The sequence below is a fragment of the Panthera tigris genome, chromosome A2, assembly GCF_018350195.1.
Source record: "Panthera tigris isolate Pti1 chromosome A2, P.tigris_Pti1_mat1.1, whole genome shotgun sequence".
NCBI classification, from domain to species: Eukaryota; Metazoa; Chordata; class Mammalia; order Carnivora; family Felidae; genus Panthera; species Panthera tigris.
The window spans coordinates 36878193-36898478 of NC_056661.1; the positions used below are offsets into that span (position 1 = coordinate 36878193).

Below are 20286 nucleotides of genomic sequence, written 5' to 3' on the forward strand. Positions count from 1 at the left end.
CTCAGCTCCCACCTGGATTGGTGCTACCGTGAGGTAGCTGGTACGTGGGCAAATCCACAACACGTGGATTCATGCAGGGTTTCCTCACTGTTCTACCCGAGACACTGCTGACCCCTCATCCATGTCTTGCAATCACGAATCAGCCATGTCCTGGGGACTGATAGCTGCCCTGCTGATCACCACACACCACAGTGAGTAGGAAGTGCCACGTGCTTGTGAGGATCTATTGACGAGTGAACACAACTGTCACCAGATCTGGAGGAAGGTTGTGGCCACCACCCCAGAAGGAATCAGCGGGACATGTGCAGTCAATACAATTCAAACAGTCACTTATCTTCTGCCCCTATTACTGTAGATTCTACCTGTTTGTAACCGTGTATACAGGGGTCACACTGTGTACATCAACACAGAATGACCGTAGGTCCTCCTGGAAGCAGATAATGACAGAGATACAGAACTGTGATGGGTTTATTAGGGGAAACGAGGAAAAACAAAATAGAGGGGACAGGAATGGTCAGGGAAAGAATTCAGTCAAATACGCATATCAGACAACTTTTCTAAATATATCACATCACCGCAGCCTATTGGTCACAGTTCAGGGTCCTCTTAGAACTTCACATTCTCCTGTAAGGCAAAGAGATTTAGGGTTATTGCAATGAGATCTTGTGTTCTCCTCTATGTATTTTGTCTTCAACAATATATCTGTGGCCTTGGATGAACACTTAATTGTGTGGCTGCATCTGTGTGTCTACGTCTAAGGGATTAAGACTGTCTTCAAATCTTAGATATAGATCCCTGAATGTACACATTCTCATAGTTATTTTTTCCTTCTTTGTAAAGTAGGACTTGAATTTAAAAAGAAAAAACACAGGGGTCTTTGCCGTATGTTTTGAAACAGGGATTGCCAACCTCTCAGCCTCAAGCATTACACTCTTAGTTTCATGAAATTGAATGAACATCTGTCGATGACCTTCTGTGTGGAGATACATTCATTGCCACCCTGAGAAGGGTGAGTGTCCACTCATCCCATACATTTTACAAATTCCTTAAGTGCTTCTCACCTCTTCATCGTACTGACCTCAGAAACCAACATTGTCCCTGTTTCTCAGATTACAAACCTGAGGCTCTGAGATGACCGCCGAGAGCTGGTGTTAGAGCTGACACAGCAGGAACACAGGCAAAGCCTCAGGAGATTGCGAGGGAAGTTTCGGAGGCGCAAACCTGCAGGCAGGGTGGTGACAGCAGACGCATGGGTGTGGTGACCAGAGTTCAGCAGGGGCGGCTCCTCCTCACCCCTGAGTTTCCCACCAGGAGTCTGACTCAGGCTGAAGGCCAAGGAAGCGGCACAGCTGATCTACAACGTGCCTTCACATTTAGTCTCACTGAGACACACAAACTTAGGCAGACAAGCGATTCCTAAGACTAAGTTTAATTTCCCAAGTCTCCCAGAACATTCTTCATACATGTCCAGACCCTTCAGACAAACAAGGGAAACAACAAACTTTATTTAGATTATGAACTAGTTGCACTGTGGTAACGTTGACATTTCAGAGATGATGACTGCATTCTACATTGTGGTTGAACCCGTGCAGCAGTCCTTTGCAGACTTCACACTGTCCTCATGCTCCCTTCCCAGTTTGTGGGCCCTGCCAGAGATGGCCTCCAAGTCCATCCTACTGACCCCAACGCCCTCCCCTCTGCACCTCCTCAAACTCTGCTTACTGTGCTCAACTTCCCTTCTATTCCTGCGTGATTCAAGTTTCCCCCAGTTTTGCACTGGATCCTTCAATGGTACTTCCACTATGGTGACCACAAGGTCTGTGTCATATAATGCATGTGCCCCCTTTCAGACAGGATACCTGAGGCAGCTACACTTAGGGGTGCATCTCATCCTTCACGGAGCTCAAAACATTGTGTCTAAGACAGGCACCAGTACTCCTGAGACATCTGCCTTTGTGTAAAAAGCCTCTTTCTTGTAGACAAGAGAAACCTACAGCTGACCTCATTATAGGGAAATGACACAGCCCATTGTACACTATGTCCTGAGAAACTTGAGATATGTGACACTGTCCTCAGGCAGGTTTGCAGTTGAATGGCCAAGCCCTCACAAGCATCCCTACACATTCCCACCAAGTCTTTCACGAAGAAGACGAATACGCTTTATCACTCATCCAGTTCAGGTCATCTTACCAAATTTAGTACGTGGAGGAGTTGGTGGAGGAGGCGGAGGTGGCCCATAGCCCGTGACTGGTGGTGAAGGGCGGTCCATGGGGGACAGCCTGCAAGGCGATCCTGGGGAAGGACCAGGCCCTCTTGCATTCATAATGGCCTGCGGAACAGAAATGAAAGCTATGTTCATAGGACAGAGCAAAGCACCAACACCAGCAAAAAGTGGGAACCCAAAGAAGCAGTGCTCATCTCCTGCCAGCTTTCCCACCACCAGGTTCCAAGAGGGCAGCATCAGCGCCAAAATCTCTACCCATACTTTGGGTTCCATCTATTCCTGATAGAAAGGCATTTAAGTCCAGAATCACCTTCCACCCCACATCCGCCTCCACCACAGAGGCTGCTTATTTGTATGTGAAAACTACAGATTGAGAAGGAATGACAATCCCAGGCTCCACACATGGAATCATAGTGTGGAGACGTTGGCTCAAAGCTCTGCCTCTAAGCCCCCGCCTGTGCCCGATCTGCTTCTCTCCCGACAATGAGGTCTTCTCCTCTCTGCAAGTGCTATCCATGGGCACAGAGACATGTTGGGGAATGGGGATCCTGAGGTCATACAGAGAACCTCGAAAAGCATGTTCTTAGAGAAACATGTTACCTATACATGTTAGGTAGGCTTAGCTAATTTATTTTCATTTAGTGGTACTTCTCAGTTTAAGTGCAGTACAACTCGCAGGGTACTTTTGTTCTCTGAAAAGATGAGCTGAAATTCTAAATAAAAGAATTAACACAAATACACTTTCGTTTCTGGTGTACATCTCCATGTTTCACCTGTAACAGTGACACAGGACATAAGAGAACGTGCTCATGTGAACACAAAGGACACAGTGGAGAATTACAATGCAGGTAATTACGGATTGTCTCTCTTCACCACGCGTGTTGCAATGCGTGTTTTCTAGGACAAATATGTCACCTCTTGTAGTTCAGAATATGTATACCCAGGGCACACCTGAAGGAAATCCAGACAGCACATTTACAAGAAAAAAAAGGGCTGAATGTTGACGGGTATTAAATTTACTTTGTCTACGACCACTCTAAATGACACATACAAAAATATAAGTTGGAGTGAAGGCAGTTTGCATTTTCAAAACATAAGGATAACTGCCGATTTTCTGAACACATGAATCCCCTAGACAGAAACAGAACAGGAAGAAACAGCAAGAGCAATGATTCCACACTGAGGAGGTCCAGAAAAAATAAGGCATGCCAAAAGACTTCCAGGTGGAGGGTGGTCTCTTCCTCCCTGGGTTATTTCCAGGTATATACCAGAAAAGCCCTTGGGTGCTCAGCCCTAGGCACGTTTGGTTCTACACCTTCCACAAGGAGATGACAGGCAGAAAATAGAGAATCCCATAGACACTTGGGTTAAGCTTGTGCATTTGGAAAATGGGAAAAACAAGCAGACATATACAACACAAAAAACAGACACAAAGCCAGGAGAGAGCGCTGAACAGAAAAAAGAGGGTTTTGCCAAAGAGTTACAACTGAAAATGTGCACAGCATTTACCTTGTTCTCCGTGATCCTTTTGGTAGAGTCAGTGTTGTTGTTACTCACAGGAGCAACATGTGGATCTACAAAAGGCCCTAGAAGGGATGCAGGTTTATTTTGATTTGAGTAGATTGTGCAGAGATTAAAAAACAAAAACAAAAACACAAAAACAAAAAAAATCCAAAAAACAAAATCCACTCTCCTCATTCCTCAAGCAACTTAAACTCTTTGGCCCAGTCACATCCCAAATCACATGCACAGGGTATCCCTCATGCTTCAGGTGATCCCAAGGTAAAGGGAGAACCATTCTTTAAACTCTGATGAAGACCCATAAAAGCCCTGGTTCAGGTGTTTTCATAACTCCACAAACAACTGTGGATGACTGGGGGCTCAACTGGATGGATATACATTAGGCTGCGCCTCATGCCTCCCACCGCCCAGCACATGGACTGTGTATGGCACACATCTGCTGAAGCGCTAGGCCTGCTTTTCTGCATACAGCCCCATTCCATCTCCACAAGAGACACCTGTACCAACACAAGGTGGGGGAAATGACACAAGGATGATAAGTCAATCATGAGAAACTCAAGGAATGTGGTGATGATGGCAGGCATTTTCCTTGCATTGCAATGGTCTGTGGTACCACCTCTGCACCTTGTACAAGACTCAACAACGGGGCGCCTGGGTGGCTCAGTCGGTCAAGCATCCGACTCCGGCTCAGGTCATGATCTCACAGTGCGTGAGTTCCAGCCCCACGTCGGGCTCTGTGTTGAGAGCTCAGAGCCTGGAACCTGCTTCAGATTCTGTGTCTCCCTCTCTCTGACCCTCCCCCATTCATGCTCTGTCTCTGTCTGTCTCAAAAATAGATAAACATTAACAAATTTCTTTAAAAAAAGACTCAACAACAACAAAAATTAGATGAAGGTTCTTAGCAAGCCAACTCACACTGCCCAGATCATCTTACCGAGTGGTGCAGGTGGAGGGGTTCGGGGTGGTCCCAAACCTGGTACAGGAGGTGGATGTGCCCAGATCAAAGGGTGACCTCTAGAGTAAGGTGTGCAGAATCTTCCAGTTAATGGAGGAGGTTGCCACAGATCCACACTGCCCTGCAGAACGGAAGTGACAGCTATGTGCAGATGCCACACAAGAGAACCAATCCCCAAAGCAGCTGAAACCCATAGAAGTCCGGGTCAGCACCTGCCCCCTTCTCTGCCACCAGGATCCAAGAGAGTAGCATCAGTACCTGAAAACTCTGTCCCTGCCACTGGGTACCACCTACAGCTTAGGCAACTAAACACAGGAGGTTAAACTAATGTCACCACGTGTCCCTGCCCATGTCTGAGAATTTAGAACAAAATGATCCCATCTTACAGGATTAAATAAGTAATTCCAAACTAATGAAGCAGCATATTCCAGACAGGAAGACATCCATGTCCAGGATCACCTTGCATCCCTCCACTACAGTGACGATAGAAGCTCTGTTTTTGGCTTATTCCGAACACAGAAAAATTGAGTGCAAATACACAGCTCCTTCTCTGCACATGAAATCACAGCTACTCTTGGGGAAAAGTTCTGCCTGCCGGCCCCACACTTGGCCCCCTCTGCTTCCCTCGCTGAGAAAGAGGTCTTCCTACTTTCTGCAAGTGCTCTCAAAGGCCAAGAAACCACTCGGGAGTTGGGGATGCCGGGAGTCTTGTAGGGGACCTGAGGAAATGTTTGCTGTGAGGAACATATTACATGTCAATGAGTACTAGGCCCACAAGTGTTTACCTGAATTCATAAGGAATTCTGATTTTGTGTACACTACAAGACACAGAGTAGTACATCCTATGGGAAAAAAGAGGCAGACATTCATGAAACAGAATTAATGCAAATGTGTTTTGACTTTGGTATACATTTCCAGGGATGTGTCATGAGCGATGGTATCAGCTCTAACACTGACTGGAGACACAAGAGAACCTGCTCATATGAATAAAACTGAAGGACCTTGTGTTCAGAATACTTTTACCTAAGATACTGCTTGAAAGGATTCCAAACAGTTCATTTACCCATGAAGACGTGAAGGTGGTGAGTTATGGCAATGACTTTGTCTAAAACCATCATAAATTGTACAAGGCACACAATATAAAGATGGAGGGAAGTCTTTTCACGTTTACAATTAACAGATAGTCTTCACACATGAATAGTGTGACCAGAAAGAGGAAAATGACAACAACACTGATCCCACAGAGAGGTAGTGTGTTAGGAGTCAACAAGCTTAGAGACTTTGCTATAGAGTGCAGTGTATCTTCCTGTTGTTGTTATTTTGAACACAACAAGGGAAAAGCCATAAGGTGCTCAACTTCAAGTTCCTTTGGCTACTAAACTGACCAGAAAAAAGATGACAGGCTGAAAAGACAGAAGCCTGTAGACTCTTGGGTTAAGGCTATGCATTTGGAAAATATAAACAGGCAGACATATGACACAACACACAAAACAGGGATAAGGCGGCAGAGCATGCTGTTCCGCAAAGGAGGGTTTCCTGACAGACTTACAACTGAAAACGGCCCCAGCATTTACCTTGTCCTTCTCGGCATTGTTGGTAGACTGCTTGTTGTTGTGACTCATGGGAATGACACCAGCTTCGGCTAAAGGCTCTAAAAGGGATAGAGGTTTACTCTGATTTTAGTAGACTGTGCAGGATTCACACAAACACCACATTTTGTGACGTGTTAAACTCTTGCCCACTCTCAGGACCAGGAGGAGAGGCAGAGAGTAACCCATAAGCCTCAGTTGACCCCAGTGATAAGGGGGAGATCCATCCCATCATATCTTAATGAAGAAACCATAGGGTCCTGGCTCATGTTCTTCATAATTAGTCAAATAACTTTCAACAGGGCAGCTCAAAGAGAAATCAGGAAATGGTCACCAAAACAGCCATTTCTCAATACACTTGAGGGGTAATCACTCAGCATCTCATTTCAGATAAAAATTAAAATGAGAGCGTCAGTTGGTGGATAACATCAAAAAACCCTCCACAGAAGAGCATGGGTGTGTTTCTTCTGACTCCAGGCAAATTGTTCATTCTTTCAGCTCATCTATAAGCTGCCTTCCACATGGGAGCCGGTATTATGTAACTATTTCTAATGGAACTGAACTTGACTGATATTATATTAAGGAGTAAAGGAAAACTATGGGTGTTTAGCAGTGAAGCTGCAGAGTTGCACTGATAACATCAGAAGACAAAGCTATTTGGAGCTTGGATTCAGGAATGTAGGTGTACATTTCACAAAAATAAAAATAAAGGAACATTAAAAAGAGTCAATAAATGACCTTCTCTTCAAACTAAAATCTTCACATTGAGTCCGGGTGGGAAGAAGGATGAGGCCCCTGTCCTGTCATCCTTTCCAGGCTCTTCAGACAGGGGGATGCTAGAGGAGGTGGGAGGGTCACAGTCAGAGGAGGGGCATGAGCTCCAACAGTCCCAGGGACAAGTGCCTCACTGCTTGCAGTACCAGAGGAGGACACCCTTCTGTCACCCCTTCAGACCACCTGCTGTCCTTAGTGTTTGCGGTTCTGTCCAGGACACACGATGATCACCCACAGGAAAAGGCTTTGCCACAGAAATGAGGCTGCTGCACATACCACGTGACCCTTACCTCTCCTCGCAGGGTTCTGCATCTCTGGACTTCCAGGCATTGGTCTCTGTCTCCTGTATCTCTCAAGCAGCCTCTTTCCTTCCATCACATCCAGTCTTAGATACAGAAAAAGAATAGACTTCTGTAAGAGTTGCAATGCCACGTCCTCTGACTAGACACTAAACAGCACAGCTGTCATCCCTCAAAACACCCATAAAAACTCATGTCACGCTCCCACACCTGTGTTTCAAGCGGGCAACCTCTCGGCTCTGTTCCGCCATTTTCCTCTCCCAGATCCGAGCCTTGATCTAGGGGAGAAAAACACATCCACCTTCAGTCATGCCAGACTGTGCACCAAAGAGAGAGAGGAGGAAAAAAGAAAACACTTACCCAGGTGTCCTGAGCATTATGCTCATAAACTGCGACCTGAAAAAGCAACAAGGAAAAGTCCGTGTTTAGGAATTCCAAGGCCCACTACACTCAACCACATGAGGTACTAAGGGTTCAATATGTCAGGCAGAACTCACGTTACCTGGTGTGTGAAGGTGAGTTCTGCCTTCTGCAGCTGTTCTCGTGTTTGTTCAATTTGCTGTCTGTGAGATACAATTGGTTTCATCAAATAAGGCCTAATAATAGGTAGGATTATAAATAATCTGCTCATGTTCCCGTCATCCTCATATCTTCCCCCAATACAATTTATCCTTTCACATGAAACACTTTTCACACAATTATAAATGTACAGAACCAAAGCTATTGTTCCAGACTCTCCTTACTCATCATTCCAAGCCCGTAGGGTTCAGAGGTCATAGAATTCTTTTCCATTTTCAATCTTGCCCTAATTCATCATGTGACAAGTGACTTTCATCATAAAGCCAACATAAAGCTCTATTCTCCTTTAACTTGTGTACTCACCAGGTTTCCTAGGGTTGCAAAGACCAGGACCATCAGGTGGTACTACCTTCTTGATGGATAGGATTTCATCCTATGACACACTGCTTTCCTATAGATTATGACAACTGACACCACCCCTCAGGAACGTTGGCATGGATGAAGTTTCTACATGGGCAGGTCAATGCTGGAGACCCAGAAATGTTTAGTAACTTAATTGTTTTATTCTTTCTAATACTTATCTTTTCCTGTCTGTTAATTCTCTACGGATATGTCCTCTGAATTTGTGGTTATATTACTATATTCATGGAGTCTACCCATTGTACAAAGGTTAGAACTAAGAAACGAACAGGGGTTTCATGAGCCACTGCTAATTAGTATCTGAACTCACTTGCACTTGTGTATGTCCCTTGTAGCTATTTTCAGATCGTCCTCTGCAGTTGCCATCTGATTCTTCATTGCCACTAGTTCACAGTTTGTCATATCCAGATTCCTAAGATGGGAAAGATATATACATAGTCCAGTAGCCAAGGTCCAGAAATTCTGCCTTTTTCCTTCTCAGCTCTCTTAAAGCCTAGATTCCAATATCCCTATCCCCTCCCGCAACGATGCACAGACTGACAACACAGTCAGAGAAATGAAGACCCCATTTAATGTTAAAGAACATTCAACCTCCGTCTGCTGCCAAGTCGCCTACAATCAGAGCCGCCTGTCTAGTTCTCTGCTTCTACTCCTTCATCGTCAAGTCATCAAATAACATTGCACCTTGTGCCTTCCCAGAGTTGGTCTTTTGTTTGAGATGGAGAAGGCCTATTTCAGGTCAGTGTGAAAACCTGTGCCTGACCAACTGTACCCATTAGGATGAGGCAGGGGATCATCATTGCCTTGCACCTCCACAGGGCAGTGCACTGAATCTCAGTCCAAAAGTTGTACCCTGACACAGACACTGAGTATGAAAGACAGCCTTCCAGGATATGGCTTCACCAGCATTGCAAATCACTCCCACACATCACTAAGGTTCAGGAGTGCAACCCCTGCCCCCTCTTTCAAAGATCCTGGTGGAGGGAAAGGCCAATCTTAGAGTGGCAATATATGCTGAAATATAACATGATGTGAACTGTCCCACAGTCAGGCTGTTATCTTCAGGAAACAGATTTCAGATGGAAAACTATCAACTTCATGGAGTCAGTCTACTTGAACAAGACTCAGTTCATGGACAGTGAAGGCAGCAAAGGGAAATGCTTAGAAAGGCTGGTTTGCTGTGTTGCCCTCAGACTATTTTGTGCATGGTGTTGCTTTAAAGGGTTTCAACTTGGCACTGGATGTACTCAAGAATCACATGCAAAACTGAAAGACTGTTAGTAGTGGACACAAAAGCACTAGACAGAGAAAGGTACATGCATTTCCTTCTGGCCTCTCAGGTAGTCCTTCAGCAAGTGTTTTCTGGGGTGGCTGTAATGTAGAGGCTCTGTTGTAAGGGGGTGAAGATAGAAAGGTGGTCAGGGTGCTCTACCTGCTCCCACAAAGAGCTTACACATTAACAAAAACAAGATGCCAGTGAGACAGAGCAGGCTCCACCCCGGGTGTGGAAAGGACTAACAGAAGCTGAGTCTCCAGGGAAGACAAGGAAGCATTTCCTTTTCAATGTGAATAAGGGGCTCTAAAGGCCCCCCTCCTGAGAACAAAAGGAAATACTGGACAAAAGAAGAAACATGCGCCTGGTGCACCAAATTTCTAATGAACCCATGAAGACACACTTCGTACGAGTCTCACTTGCAGACTGGATGAAGAGATGCAGTACTGATGGCATCCCAACCCACAGTCTAGAAAGAAACTCCCATGGTTTCTGCAGCAAGATAATTCAATGTTTTCCCTAAATATTTTTGACCCAAGTCTGGTGCTGAACAAAGATGACCTAATTCCTGGCTGATAAGACCATGGGATGGGATTGAAACCTATAGGACAATGTAAATGGATCCGGAGGGGATCCTGTTATCAGTGTGCTTAATGCCAGTATCTTCCCTCTTCTACCCCAAGTACATGACACAAGAATGTGTGACAAGCACTAAGGACAGAAAGGAAAATGCAGGTTATAGGAAGCCAGGTAGGAAGGGCAGGCACAATTCTCCTGAATGCATTTGGCAAAAATACTCTGGATCCAATTCTAGAAGAAATATATTTATCTATAGCAGCCACCACATTCATTCATACAACAGTACTCGGGACCATTATCACATGAACGTCTTACTTTGCTGTAGCCATTTTTCTTTCTTCAGAGGATTTATCAAGGATGTCTGCTCTCTCCTTCAGCCTTTTGGCTTTTTCTTCGCTGATTGCTTTAAGAGAACTCAAAGCATTATAAATGTCTTCCAGGGCCTTTTTCCTTTCTGTAAAAAAAAAAATGGATTATTTTGTGCATGTGCATATGACCTGAGACTTGGTTTGGGGGTGACAGGAAAGGGCAACTAGTGTGAAGGCAACAAGGCATTCTTTCCCTTCCCAATGCAAAGTCATTGCCACCATATGGGGATTTCTCCCCAACAGACAACATACCTTCCAGTTCACATTTATTGGACCTCGAGGCTCTCAGTTCTGGATCCTCAAATTGACCGTTTGCATCTTCTGACTTTAGGACAGATATGAGAAAATACATTCAAGAAATAATGATCGCACAACAATGTGAGTGCAACAGGACTGTGCATGGCAACAAAGAAAGATCCTGGGGCATAAATACAACAAGGAGAAGGCAAAGAACATGGAAAATAGTTCAAGTCAAAGGGCTCACAAATGGCTTTCTTAGGAGAATATTCCTCTGTTCACACTGAACATTGTTGAGCATTAAGAGAAGAAGGCAGTATACAACTTGCTATTGCCCTTCATCTCTCAACTATCTTGGGGGATTTTCTCCATATCTTGGAGGGCAGGTCTGAATGATGTGGTAATGACCTAGTTGTGAAAATAAAAGATACTTCCTAGTCCTTGAAATAGCAAACTCCTCATGGTGGTCCTAGTGAAATTCCAGCTGTGCAGATGGAGGTTTGTCTCCCAGAGGCCCACTCTCTACTGTGGTAAACAGCAAGCGAATATGCTATGCTCACCTCACCCAATGAACAAAAAGCCTCCAAAGTCAAATTACAGGAAAAGCAGCCAACTCTTCGCACTTCCTGATTCTTGACATTCCTCTCTCTCTCTCTCTCTCTGATTGCAAGGTAACATGTGCACTTTGAAGGGTGTCATTTAAAATTTTATCGAAGTGCTCAACTTTTCTGATGTTCTCCTTCAACAAAACATGTTGAATGAGTCGTAACAATTCATTAATTTTACTTGTGTTTTTAGAACGCAATCCAGGCAAAGAAAGGATTCTTACTTTCAACTTAAGAGCTTCAGCAGAGTGAATGTTACTTTCTCTCTTAGCTTCTTGAAGATGTATCTTTAATTCATTGATGTAGATACAAAACATATGAAAAAGGAATCAGAATTCAAAAATAGCAATGTGGTAGATAAGCCTATGTCTAATGTGTGACTCCTTTCACAAATAAAAAGGTAGTTTTTTATTCCATTTGTGAAGCTTGTCTTGAATGGGAAGTATTTATAGAACACATGAAATAGGTCAGTAGGATGAACTACAAGAGGTAAAACTAATCAAAATGAAGTCACAAGAAATATTTGAAAGGGCAATGCTACCTTCTCTTCCCACATGGATATTGCTTCCGCCAGCTCTGGGTTTTCTTTCTCGAACGGGTTGATCTTTGCAGTTTTTTGCTGTAAATTAACTAAAAGGAGATAAAACAATTTTTAAGGTTGTTACCAAACCAGTGACATCGAATAATCCCACTGTATTAGCAGCACAGACACACGATCTGACACATGGGTGTAACTAACTTTTTAGCTTTCTCATTGTGCCTGAAGAAAGCAAGTTTCAGCAGCATTTTAAACCCAAGAAACCTCATTTCACTGACATTCCTATACGTGTAAGCTCTAGAACACTGACTCCTCTAACAGACACAAAGTGCAAACTCCTCTTATATTGGCCCAATGCGAGAGCTCTCATGCCCTGAGGTCACTCTTCTCATCACCACCACCGCTGCATTTACAGTGATCAACACCAACCAGTCTTTGAGGGCTTGTTAAGCGTCAGGTAGCCACCTTGCCTCTCAACAGACAGCACCACAGAATCACCACAGTCCATGGGGTCCGTGCAGAAGAGATTACCCGCCATTTGCATCAAGTTCACTTTTCCCCTGGCATGAATGGCTCCCTCCACCTCAGACTCAAAACCTTGGTTTAACCCTCTCCTGTGACACACACCCTGCCTGGCAATACCTGGCTTCTTCTCTATGCTTAGGCTTCTTGACAGACTCAAAGAGGGTTTTCTCATCTTCACATTTCACCAAAAGCCAGGTCATGGCAAAGTACTCACTCCACACCTCAGGCTCATATCATCACTTCTTTCCTAATCATTTCTATGCAAAATCACACTCATTCTGTTCTCCTTCCTCCTGTGATGTTTTCCTCCCCTGGTCTCTTGTCTTAAGAGAGGCAAATCCCTCCACATTGTCACTTAGCCTCTAACAGGGAAGAGAAAGGTTTTCAAGAGTTCACAAGTCAATTAGACATTAGAAGTCACCATATTTATCCCTAGTTAAAAAATTTAAACCCTACCGTCCCGCGCTGGCCTGCGAAGTGGGCTGGAACGTAGCCGTCTCGAAGGTGCCCTGAGCTTTGCCTTCCTGCAATCTCGGCCTGGCTCGGTGGGAGGTCGGCTAACGGGAGTTTCAATTCGAACTTAGGTGTGTGGTGCCTTGAAGGGAATGCCGGCGAGACAGTTTGCGGTTTGTCATTCCAGGGTTCTCGGCTTGATGGAAAGCGAAAGAAACTCAATTTTCAGCAGACGTGCAGCCGCGGACCAAAAGAATATCCGCAACACGAACTACAAATAAAACTTCAAAAAAAAAAAAAAAAAAAAATTTAAACCCACATCAAACACGAGTAATGAAAAAAAATTACAAAGACTACTAAAACCTAAAATCTTACCTTGATGTACTGGAGGCTGTGTCTGAGAGAGGAAGAAACAAAATTAAGTTTGAGGTCAAAACATGTTAATAGTAAAAACTTTTTCTTCCTGATAAAATACTGACATGTCATCCAATGAAATTACAATGATCATTTTGTTCAGCATAATGGATTCATAACAATATAAGAAAAAAGTAGAATTTCATATTTAGTTCATGATTCTTTATAAACCGTTTCTGATAAAAGCATAAAGATTCACAGCTTATTTTGACCAAAAGATAGATTTACATTATATTAAATAAATATCAAAATATTTAATTCTGTCAGTGCATAATGCAGACAGTTTTAAAAATACATAAATAAAACATTTGTCTGATTGTTTTCCTCTTGTAGTCAAACCCAACATCCACACTGAAGTCCAGAACCCAGGATCATTTGAAATGCCAAAAAAAGAAAAAAAGAAAGAGAGAGAGAGAAAGGGAGAGAGGAAGAAAGAGACAGACAGAGACAGAGAGAGAGATGGAGGGGGACGGTAGGGGGGCGAGAAGGAAAGGGAAGGGATGGGAAGGAGGAAGGAAGCGGCAAGGAAAGAAAAGGAAAACCTTTGTACTAACATACGCTTCGTTCATTCTCAAGAAAGCTTTCTGAAATGTTACACAGGGTTGGCTGCTTTCCGAATCAATAAACAATTACAACATGTCAGGTGCTATGATTTTCCTAGATCACTAAAAACAGAGGGTCTTCCAAAAACACATCATCAAATGAGAAAGAGAGTGGAACATGGCTAGAGAAAAAGCACAGGCACCAAAAGAAATGATGGCTAACATTTCAAAAACAAAGCAAAAAGGGCTCCCATTGAGAAGGTATAAGAAAAGCAAGAGGAACTTAATTCCTATAAAGGTCCTGGTCTAAGGCAAGGGTTAACAGTTTCCATACTGGAAACTTCTGGAAAAGTGAACAAAAGAGAGAACAGGTATTAAGGAGTAATGGTTGTCTGGGCAAAAGTAGCAATAACAATTTAAAGCCTGACCGCACTAGTATTTCTAAAAGCACGTCAATCATGGAAAAAGACATCCTGTGATTGTCTTGTGTCCACTGAAAAGTAACAACCATAAGATAATGACTGTGGGACTGAAGGATGCTTCCCCACTCCCAGCCCCTCACCCTTTGGAAAAGTGCCTTTATAAGCCTGGCACACCACCCTTTTGGGGGAGCGATATTCCTCTTTCCTGGTGGCTCCACTGTATACAACTTATCTCTAATAAATGCCACCTGCTTTGTTTCCCTTTCGATCAGTGTTCATTACTAAGACACTGAGACTGGAGAACCTGGTCTTGGTGGTCCAGTAACACCCACACCCAAGTCATCCCCTGATGAATTATAGCTCAATAAAATCTAGGCAAGACTCTCCTTTAACAAAAGGTAAAGCCACATTTTCGTGATCCGTAGGACGTATATCCCTATTTGAAAGTTTTAAATGATGATGTGATGCTGAAGCGAGCCCCAACATCTTGCCAGGATATTGGAATATCATCATGGTATCAAAAAGTGAGTCATAAAAATGTTGTTATAGGAAAGTGTATCTACGGAGGGCAAACAGGAAACCATGGATAGTCCTTTAATGTCACATGTTTCCTTTCCGAAGCAGGGGAAATGGAAACAGAGATGGCCTTACAAATACTTAATATGCATATTTTCTTTTTGAAGGGAAAGATTTCTAAATTGGCAGGAAAAGAGGAAAAAACAGCCACTTATAAATAAACTCATGCTGTTCTGTTCTTGTTTAGAAGGCCTGCCCTCCACAGAAACTATTTCTCCAAAGCCTAATGGGGTTTTCCTGAAGATAAGCAATACAGATGAAGGGTAATACTCAACGACAATGCTCTTCCTCCTTCCTGTCTCATAGGGGAGTAAACTCAGCCTAAAACCTAGCCAGGTAAAGACAAAACTTGACACTAAAAGCCTTCACCTCAGTTTTTTTAAACAAGGACGTGACCCCAAGCTTCCCAAAAAACTTAACAAGGTACCCTAAAAGGAAAAACCACATATTTTGAACACAGAATGCAAGCATTAGAATCACACTTCCTATGGCAGAGATGGTGGGATAATCAGGCTGGCAATGTAAAACCGCTCTGATTAATAGGATAATGACTCTAATGGAAGAAGTAGTCAGTATGCAAGAAGAGGTGGTGAATGTGAGCACAGAAACGATAACTCTAGGATCCAAAAGGACTTCTAGAAATCCAAAACATCATAACAGAAATAAGGAATGCCTTTGTTGGACTTACTAACACACACAACACAGCTGAGGAAAGACTCAACAAGCAGAAGGAAATGTCAAGTAGAAACACCCAAAACAGAAACACACAAAAATTAAAAATACAACGGAGAAAATCCAAGACCAGTGTGACAATGACAAAAGGTGTAACATACACAAAGTGGGAATACCTACTTATACGTTTGAAGTGAATATGACTGAGAATTTTCCAAAATTAATGATAGTCATAAACCACAGATTCAGGAAACTCAAAGAATTTCAAGCAGGATAAATACCCCCCTCCAAAAAAACCAAACCAAACCAAAAACAAATCAAAACAAAACAAAACAAAAAAACACAAAAAACACAAGACTATCCCTAGACATATACTATTCAATCAAGAGAAACTTGAAAACAAACAATTTTGGAAGAAGCTAAGGGGTAGTGTTGGGGGCTGGAGTTGCAGGGAGATGGAAGAAATAACACCTTACCCAAGAGGAACCAGGACAAAAAATACTCAGAATTCAGAAACCATGCAATCAAGAAGAATGAAATGTTTATACTGTTAAAAGAAAAGAACCCATCCACCTACAATTCTGTGCACATAAATTGTCCTTCAAAACATGTACAAAGTAAGGGAAATTATTGGAGATACTGAGGTCAATAATAAACGCTTAATTCTCCAAGAAAACATAATCCTTAATGTACATGCATTAACAACAGAGTGCCAAAATACATGAGGCAAAAACTGATACAACTGATAGGAGAAATAGACATATACATTTTTATAGCTGAAAGAATTCAACACCCTCTATCAGTCATTGACAGATTGAGCATAAAGGTATTCAAATTTAAGAACACAGTTGGACTGAACTGCATCACCAATCACCTAGATCCATGACCATCTGTAGAACACTTTCTACAATAGAAAAATACACAGTCTTCTCAAGCTCATATAGAACATTCACTGACACAGACCATGTTCGGGGTCATAAAATACACCTTAACTTGAAGTCAACAAAATCATAGAAAATACGTTCTCAGAACACATATGTAAGCTAGACATCAATAATAGAAAGACAACTGAAAAACTACAAAATATATGGGAGATATTCTAATAGAAGATAGAGAATAGAGACAGAATAGAGAAATTCTAAAAGAAGAGGGTCAAAGAGACATTTCACAGAATTACAAAAATAGTTCCATCTAAATGATAATGAATGTTGGAATTACTACCATTTGTGGGATGCAATGAATGCCGTGCTTAAAGGGATATTTGAAGTACTGAGTGCATACAAATGGTCTAGTAAAAAATGTGTGCTTACCAAAAAACTTCTGCTTACTTATGCTTAAAAGCCTATCTGTAAGTTATTGTAGTATACTCACAGCAAGGACAACTCTCCAGAGGTAAATAAGACATGCACAAATTGCAACGGTGGCAGTAATAACGGCAAGCTTCCACAGAGTTCCGAAGACACGAGAGCCACGAGGGAAATGGTCAGCCAAAATAGGGACAAGCTGAAATAATATTTGAGATAATGAGGAATAGCAAAGACATTTATAATATCTGTCACAAAGAATCATTTTTATAAGCCTTCAACCAGCCTCCAGGAGGTTATAAGCACACCTCTCAAATGCCTCCTCCTGAAGGAGAGGGAGGACAGAATGCTTACACAGGAGCAGGGGCAAACCTGTAGGAGTGATGACTGTGTTTACGATCTTACTGTGGTGATGGCTTCATTGTTCCTTACCCTTTCAGTAGACAAGAAGTAAATGACTTCTGTTGTACATTCATGAAGTACCTGGATAAAATCCTTTGGAACATTTCCAAAAATACACCAAAATTTACGGAAGGATGGGAGAAAGTAACAATAAAAATGTACTAGCGATTCAAATGAGACTGTTATAGAGACAGATGTTTACAGATATGGATATAACTGAGAGATGTGCAGCTGCTCTTATAATAATATGGGTTTATTCCAGCAAAAATAAATTCTACATTATTGTTTAGTTTCTAAAAACACTGAGGTTTTCTTTTTTCTAATGTTGATTTATTTTTGAAAGTAGAGAGAGCGGGGAGGAATGAGAGAGAGGGAGACAGAGAATCCAAAGCAGGCTCCACGCTGTTAGCACACAGCCTGATGCTGGGCTCAAACTCACAAACCTGAGCCAAAATCGAGAGTCAGATGCTTAACTGACTGAACCACCCAGGCTCCCCAGAAGGTTTTACGTTCGAGGTTTACTTTGAATCTGAATCACAGCCCAAATTGTCAGATTTCTGAATTAAATACAGGTTTGCATAATCAGGTGATCTTGTGTATTTTGATGAAATCTATGAGGTTTTAAGTTACTTGAACACACATCTCCAAATAGCCAATACAATAAATTCAAGTTCCTATTTCATAGTGTTGCACCTAAATCAATCAATAACAACTATGGAAATTACTTTCTAAATAACACAGAAGTCCTGGGTATGGTCACCAAAACAACAGAACACATATCATTTTACTGAAACTAGACTTACCAGTCCTTTAGGAGAAAATACACTCACAATGCAATTCATACTAATTCACATACCAAACTTTAATTTTGTGCCAATACACTAGCCTCCAAAATGTGTACCATTTGTATCTTCTGCTCTTAGAACTGAGGTCACTAAATTGCGTCCTGCTGGGAAATGTACACTGTCTTTGAGTGGCCACTGTCTGCAAGAGAGCAGGGGCTGTCAGCACAGTGATCATGGGGATCAAATGCGGCAAAGACAGAGGCCATCTTGACATGAATGGCAAACATCCTAAGTCCTGGGCACTCTTGATACCTCTGCCAGCTATCTGTATGCTGATATCATTAGTTACTGTTAACTAGATTAGATCCAAGGGAGCCAGTAACACTTGGTTCCCACAGACAATGGTCATGACCAGGTGGAGGTAGGAAATGCAAGACAAGTTAGTTTGTGCAAGAATTCAGAAATGAGGGAGGGAGAGAGAGCTGAACTGATCTATGAGATGCAGCCTAGGTAGAAGGGGGAAATTGCAATAAACAGAACCAAGAAATTTCCTCCTTCGTAGACTCAAAAGAAACAGAATAGATTCTGTTGTGCCTGGAGGTATTCATGTGGGAGGATTCTGCCTCAATTTAGGTTGTTCCTGCCTTGGGACGTTGCAGATCCCTCTCTAAGAATCTGGTGCATGCCAATCTCAAGAAATCTACTTTTCTCTATGGGTGTCCCCTGTGTCTCTGTCTCAGGCTCTTGGGAGTACAGGTTTTGCTTTTTAATGATAGAATGAAACATTCACACTGGCAACCAGGTATTTCTTTATAGTTGGACAATCCTAAGGACATTCAAGACCCTTTTTGCTTTGGGTAAATCAACACTCTGTACATAGTTGGCTAAAGAAAGGACAAGAATGCATTCACTTCCTCATCACATCACTCCTAGTGATTTTCTTATTATAAATGTCCAAGCAGGCTGAGGCCACTTTATGTATGCTGAGGTTGTCATCTACCTGGTTGGACACAGAGTCCTTGGGGGCAGCCTCTAAGACCAGAGGGAGAGGGCTGATGCACAAGTTCCTAAAAGCGAACAAACCAGGAAGCACAGAGCACAAACGACATTTCACTTTCCAACACCAACACTTCGGACACCACGGTTCCCAGGGCTACCAAACTTCACAAATATGAACAACGTGCTGATAGGAAAACTAACTACATATAAGACGGACTCTAAACTTACAAAGCTTGAAGAAGAATCTTGACAGGCCTTCCAGGAGCCATCTAATAGTATAAAATACTATTAATACTATTAAATGGCTCTTATTCAATAGAGGTTCTGACATTTTTAAAAATGATCTTAAGGAAGTATAATTCAAACATCATACAAGCCACTTATTTAAGACAAAGATCTCAGTGGCTTTTAGTATCTTCGCATGTCCTTCTTTCTTGACATTATGAAGCTCAGGTTTCCATCCTGTAAACACTACTCCTTTTGGACCAAGTGGCCCAGACAAGATCCACAACTTCATGTGGACAGATGCGGCCAGAAGCCCTACATGCTGGTCGAGAAACCTTGCCCTGAGTTAATGGGTTTTCAAAAAGAACTGAGTTCTCATCAAGGACTCCATGAAAAAGCTGTTTTTTTTAACCACAGTCTGACAAAGATAAATAAATACAAAAGGAAGAAATCACTGATGTCGGATGTGTACTCACATTTGTGTTGGGGTAACCGGGATACCCGAGTAAGAGGATATAGAAAAGTAGCTTCTGAACCTTCATATTCTGGTCTTTCAGGGGGCGCCTGGGCACCAGAGAGGAGGTGCCGATGGGGGTGAGGAGGTGGTGGGGGTGGGAGGGGAAGGGACGGGGTGGGAAAGGGGGTGAGGTGTGGGGGCGGGGTTTAAATAGGGATGGGATTGGGGAGGGGGGTGTGGCAGGAGAAGAAGGGGGTCAGGGAGAATACCCGGATCAGATCAAGTACAAGAAGGGAGGGAGGAGGGTTCAGACAAGTTAGTAGCTCAGCAGGTCAGTAAATCACTAGATGAGTAGGCCACAAGTAGCCAGTTAAGTAGACTGTTAGTAGCAGGCGGAGCAGACGAAGATCTCTCTTCATCCAAGTCTTCACCTGTTTGAGCAATGCCGTAGCAGTTCAGACGCTTTATGCTCTCTCTCCACCAATCAGCTGCCTTCGCCCCTGATAGCTCACAAAGGACACCCCGCGTGACCATGGCTTTTCAAAAGCCCCTTCCATTATGTACATATCTGGGGGCATGTGCGTCCCTATGGGAGTGTCTATGTATGTC

At 42.9% G+C, this 20286-nt stretch overlaps 1 protein-coding gene across 2 annotated transcripts; it reads right to left on the minus strand.

The window, feature by feature from the left end:
- Positions 1-450: 450 nt before the first annotated feature.
- LOC102952653 (transport and Golgi organization protein 1 homolog) lies at positions 451-19838 on the minus strand. 2 transcript variants are annotated; one of them, XM_042979406.1, is made up of 17 exons: positions 19697-19838; positions 16877-17008; positions 13255-13276; positions 11905-11993; positions 10774-10846; positions 10469-10607; positions 8612-8713; positions 7865-7925; positions 7723-7758; positions 7573-7640; positions 7354-7448; positions 6275-6351; positions 4680-4821; positions 3734-3810; positions 2191-2329; positions 1119-1221; positions 451-624 (listed from the first exon to the last, which is right to left on the minus strand). In XM_042979406.1, exons 1-17 carry the CDS (start codon positions 19760-19762, stop codon positions 615-617), a joined length of 1431 nt encoding a protein of 476 aa, XP_042835340.1. In that variant the 5' UTR covers positions 19763-19838; the 3' UTR covers positions 451-614. The 2 variants fall into 2 exon arrangements, with proteins under 2 accessions (XP_042835340.1, XP_042835341.1); XM_042979407.1 differs by lacking the exons at positions 451-624; positions 1119-1221 and adding an exon at positions 1239-1474.
- Positions 19839-20286: the final 448 nt, after the last annotated feature.

Bases quoted from the DNA above. Each gene is read 5' to 3' on its own strand.
- LOC102952653 (XM_042979406.1), bottom strand. From the start codon at position 19,762: ATGAAGGTTCAGAAGCTACTTTTCTATATCCTCTTACTCGGGTATCCC. The intron at 10,608-10,773 runs GTATGTTGTCTG...TTTTTTTTACAG, and splicing joins CAATAAATGTGAACTGGAAG to AAAGGAAAAAGGCCCTGGAA. The intron at 3,811-4,679 runs GTAAGATGATCT...CATCCCTTCTAG, and splicing joins CCCTCCACCTGCACCACTCG to GGCCTTTTGTAGATCCACAT.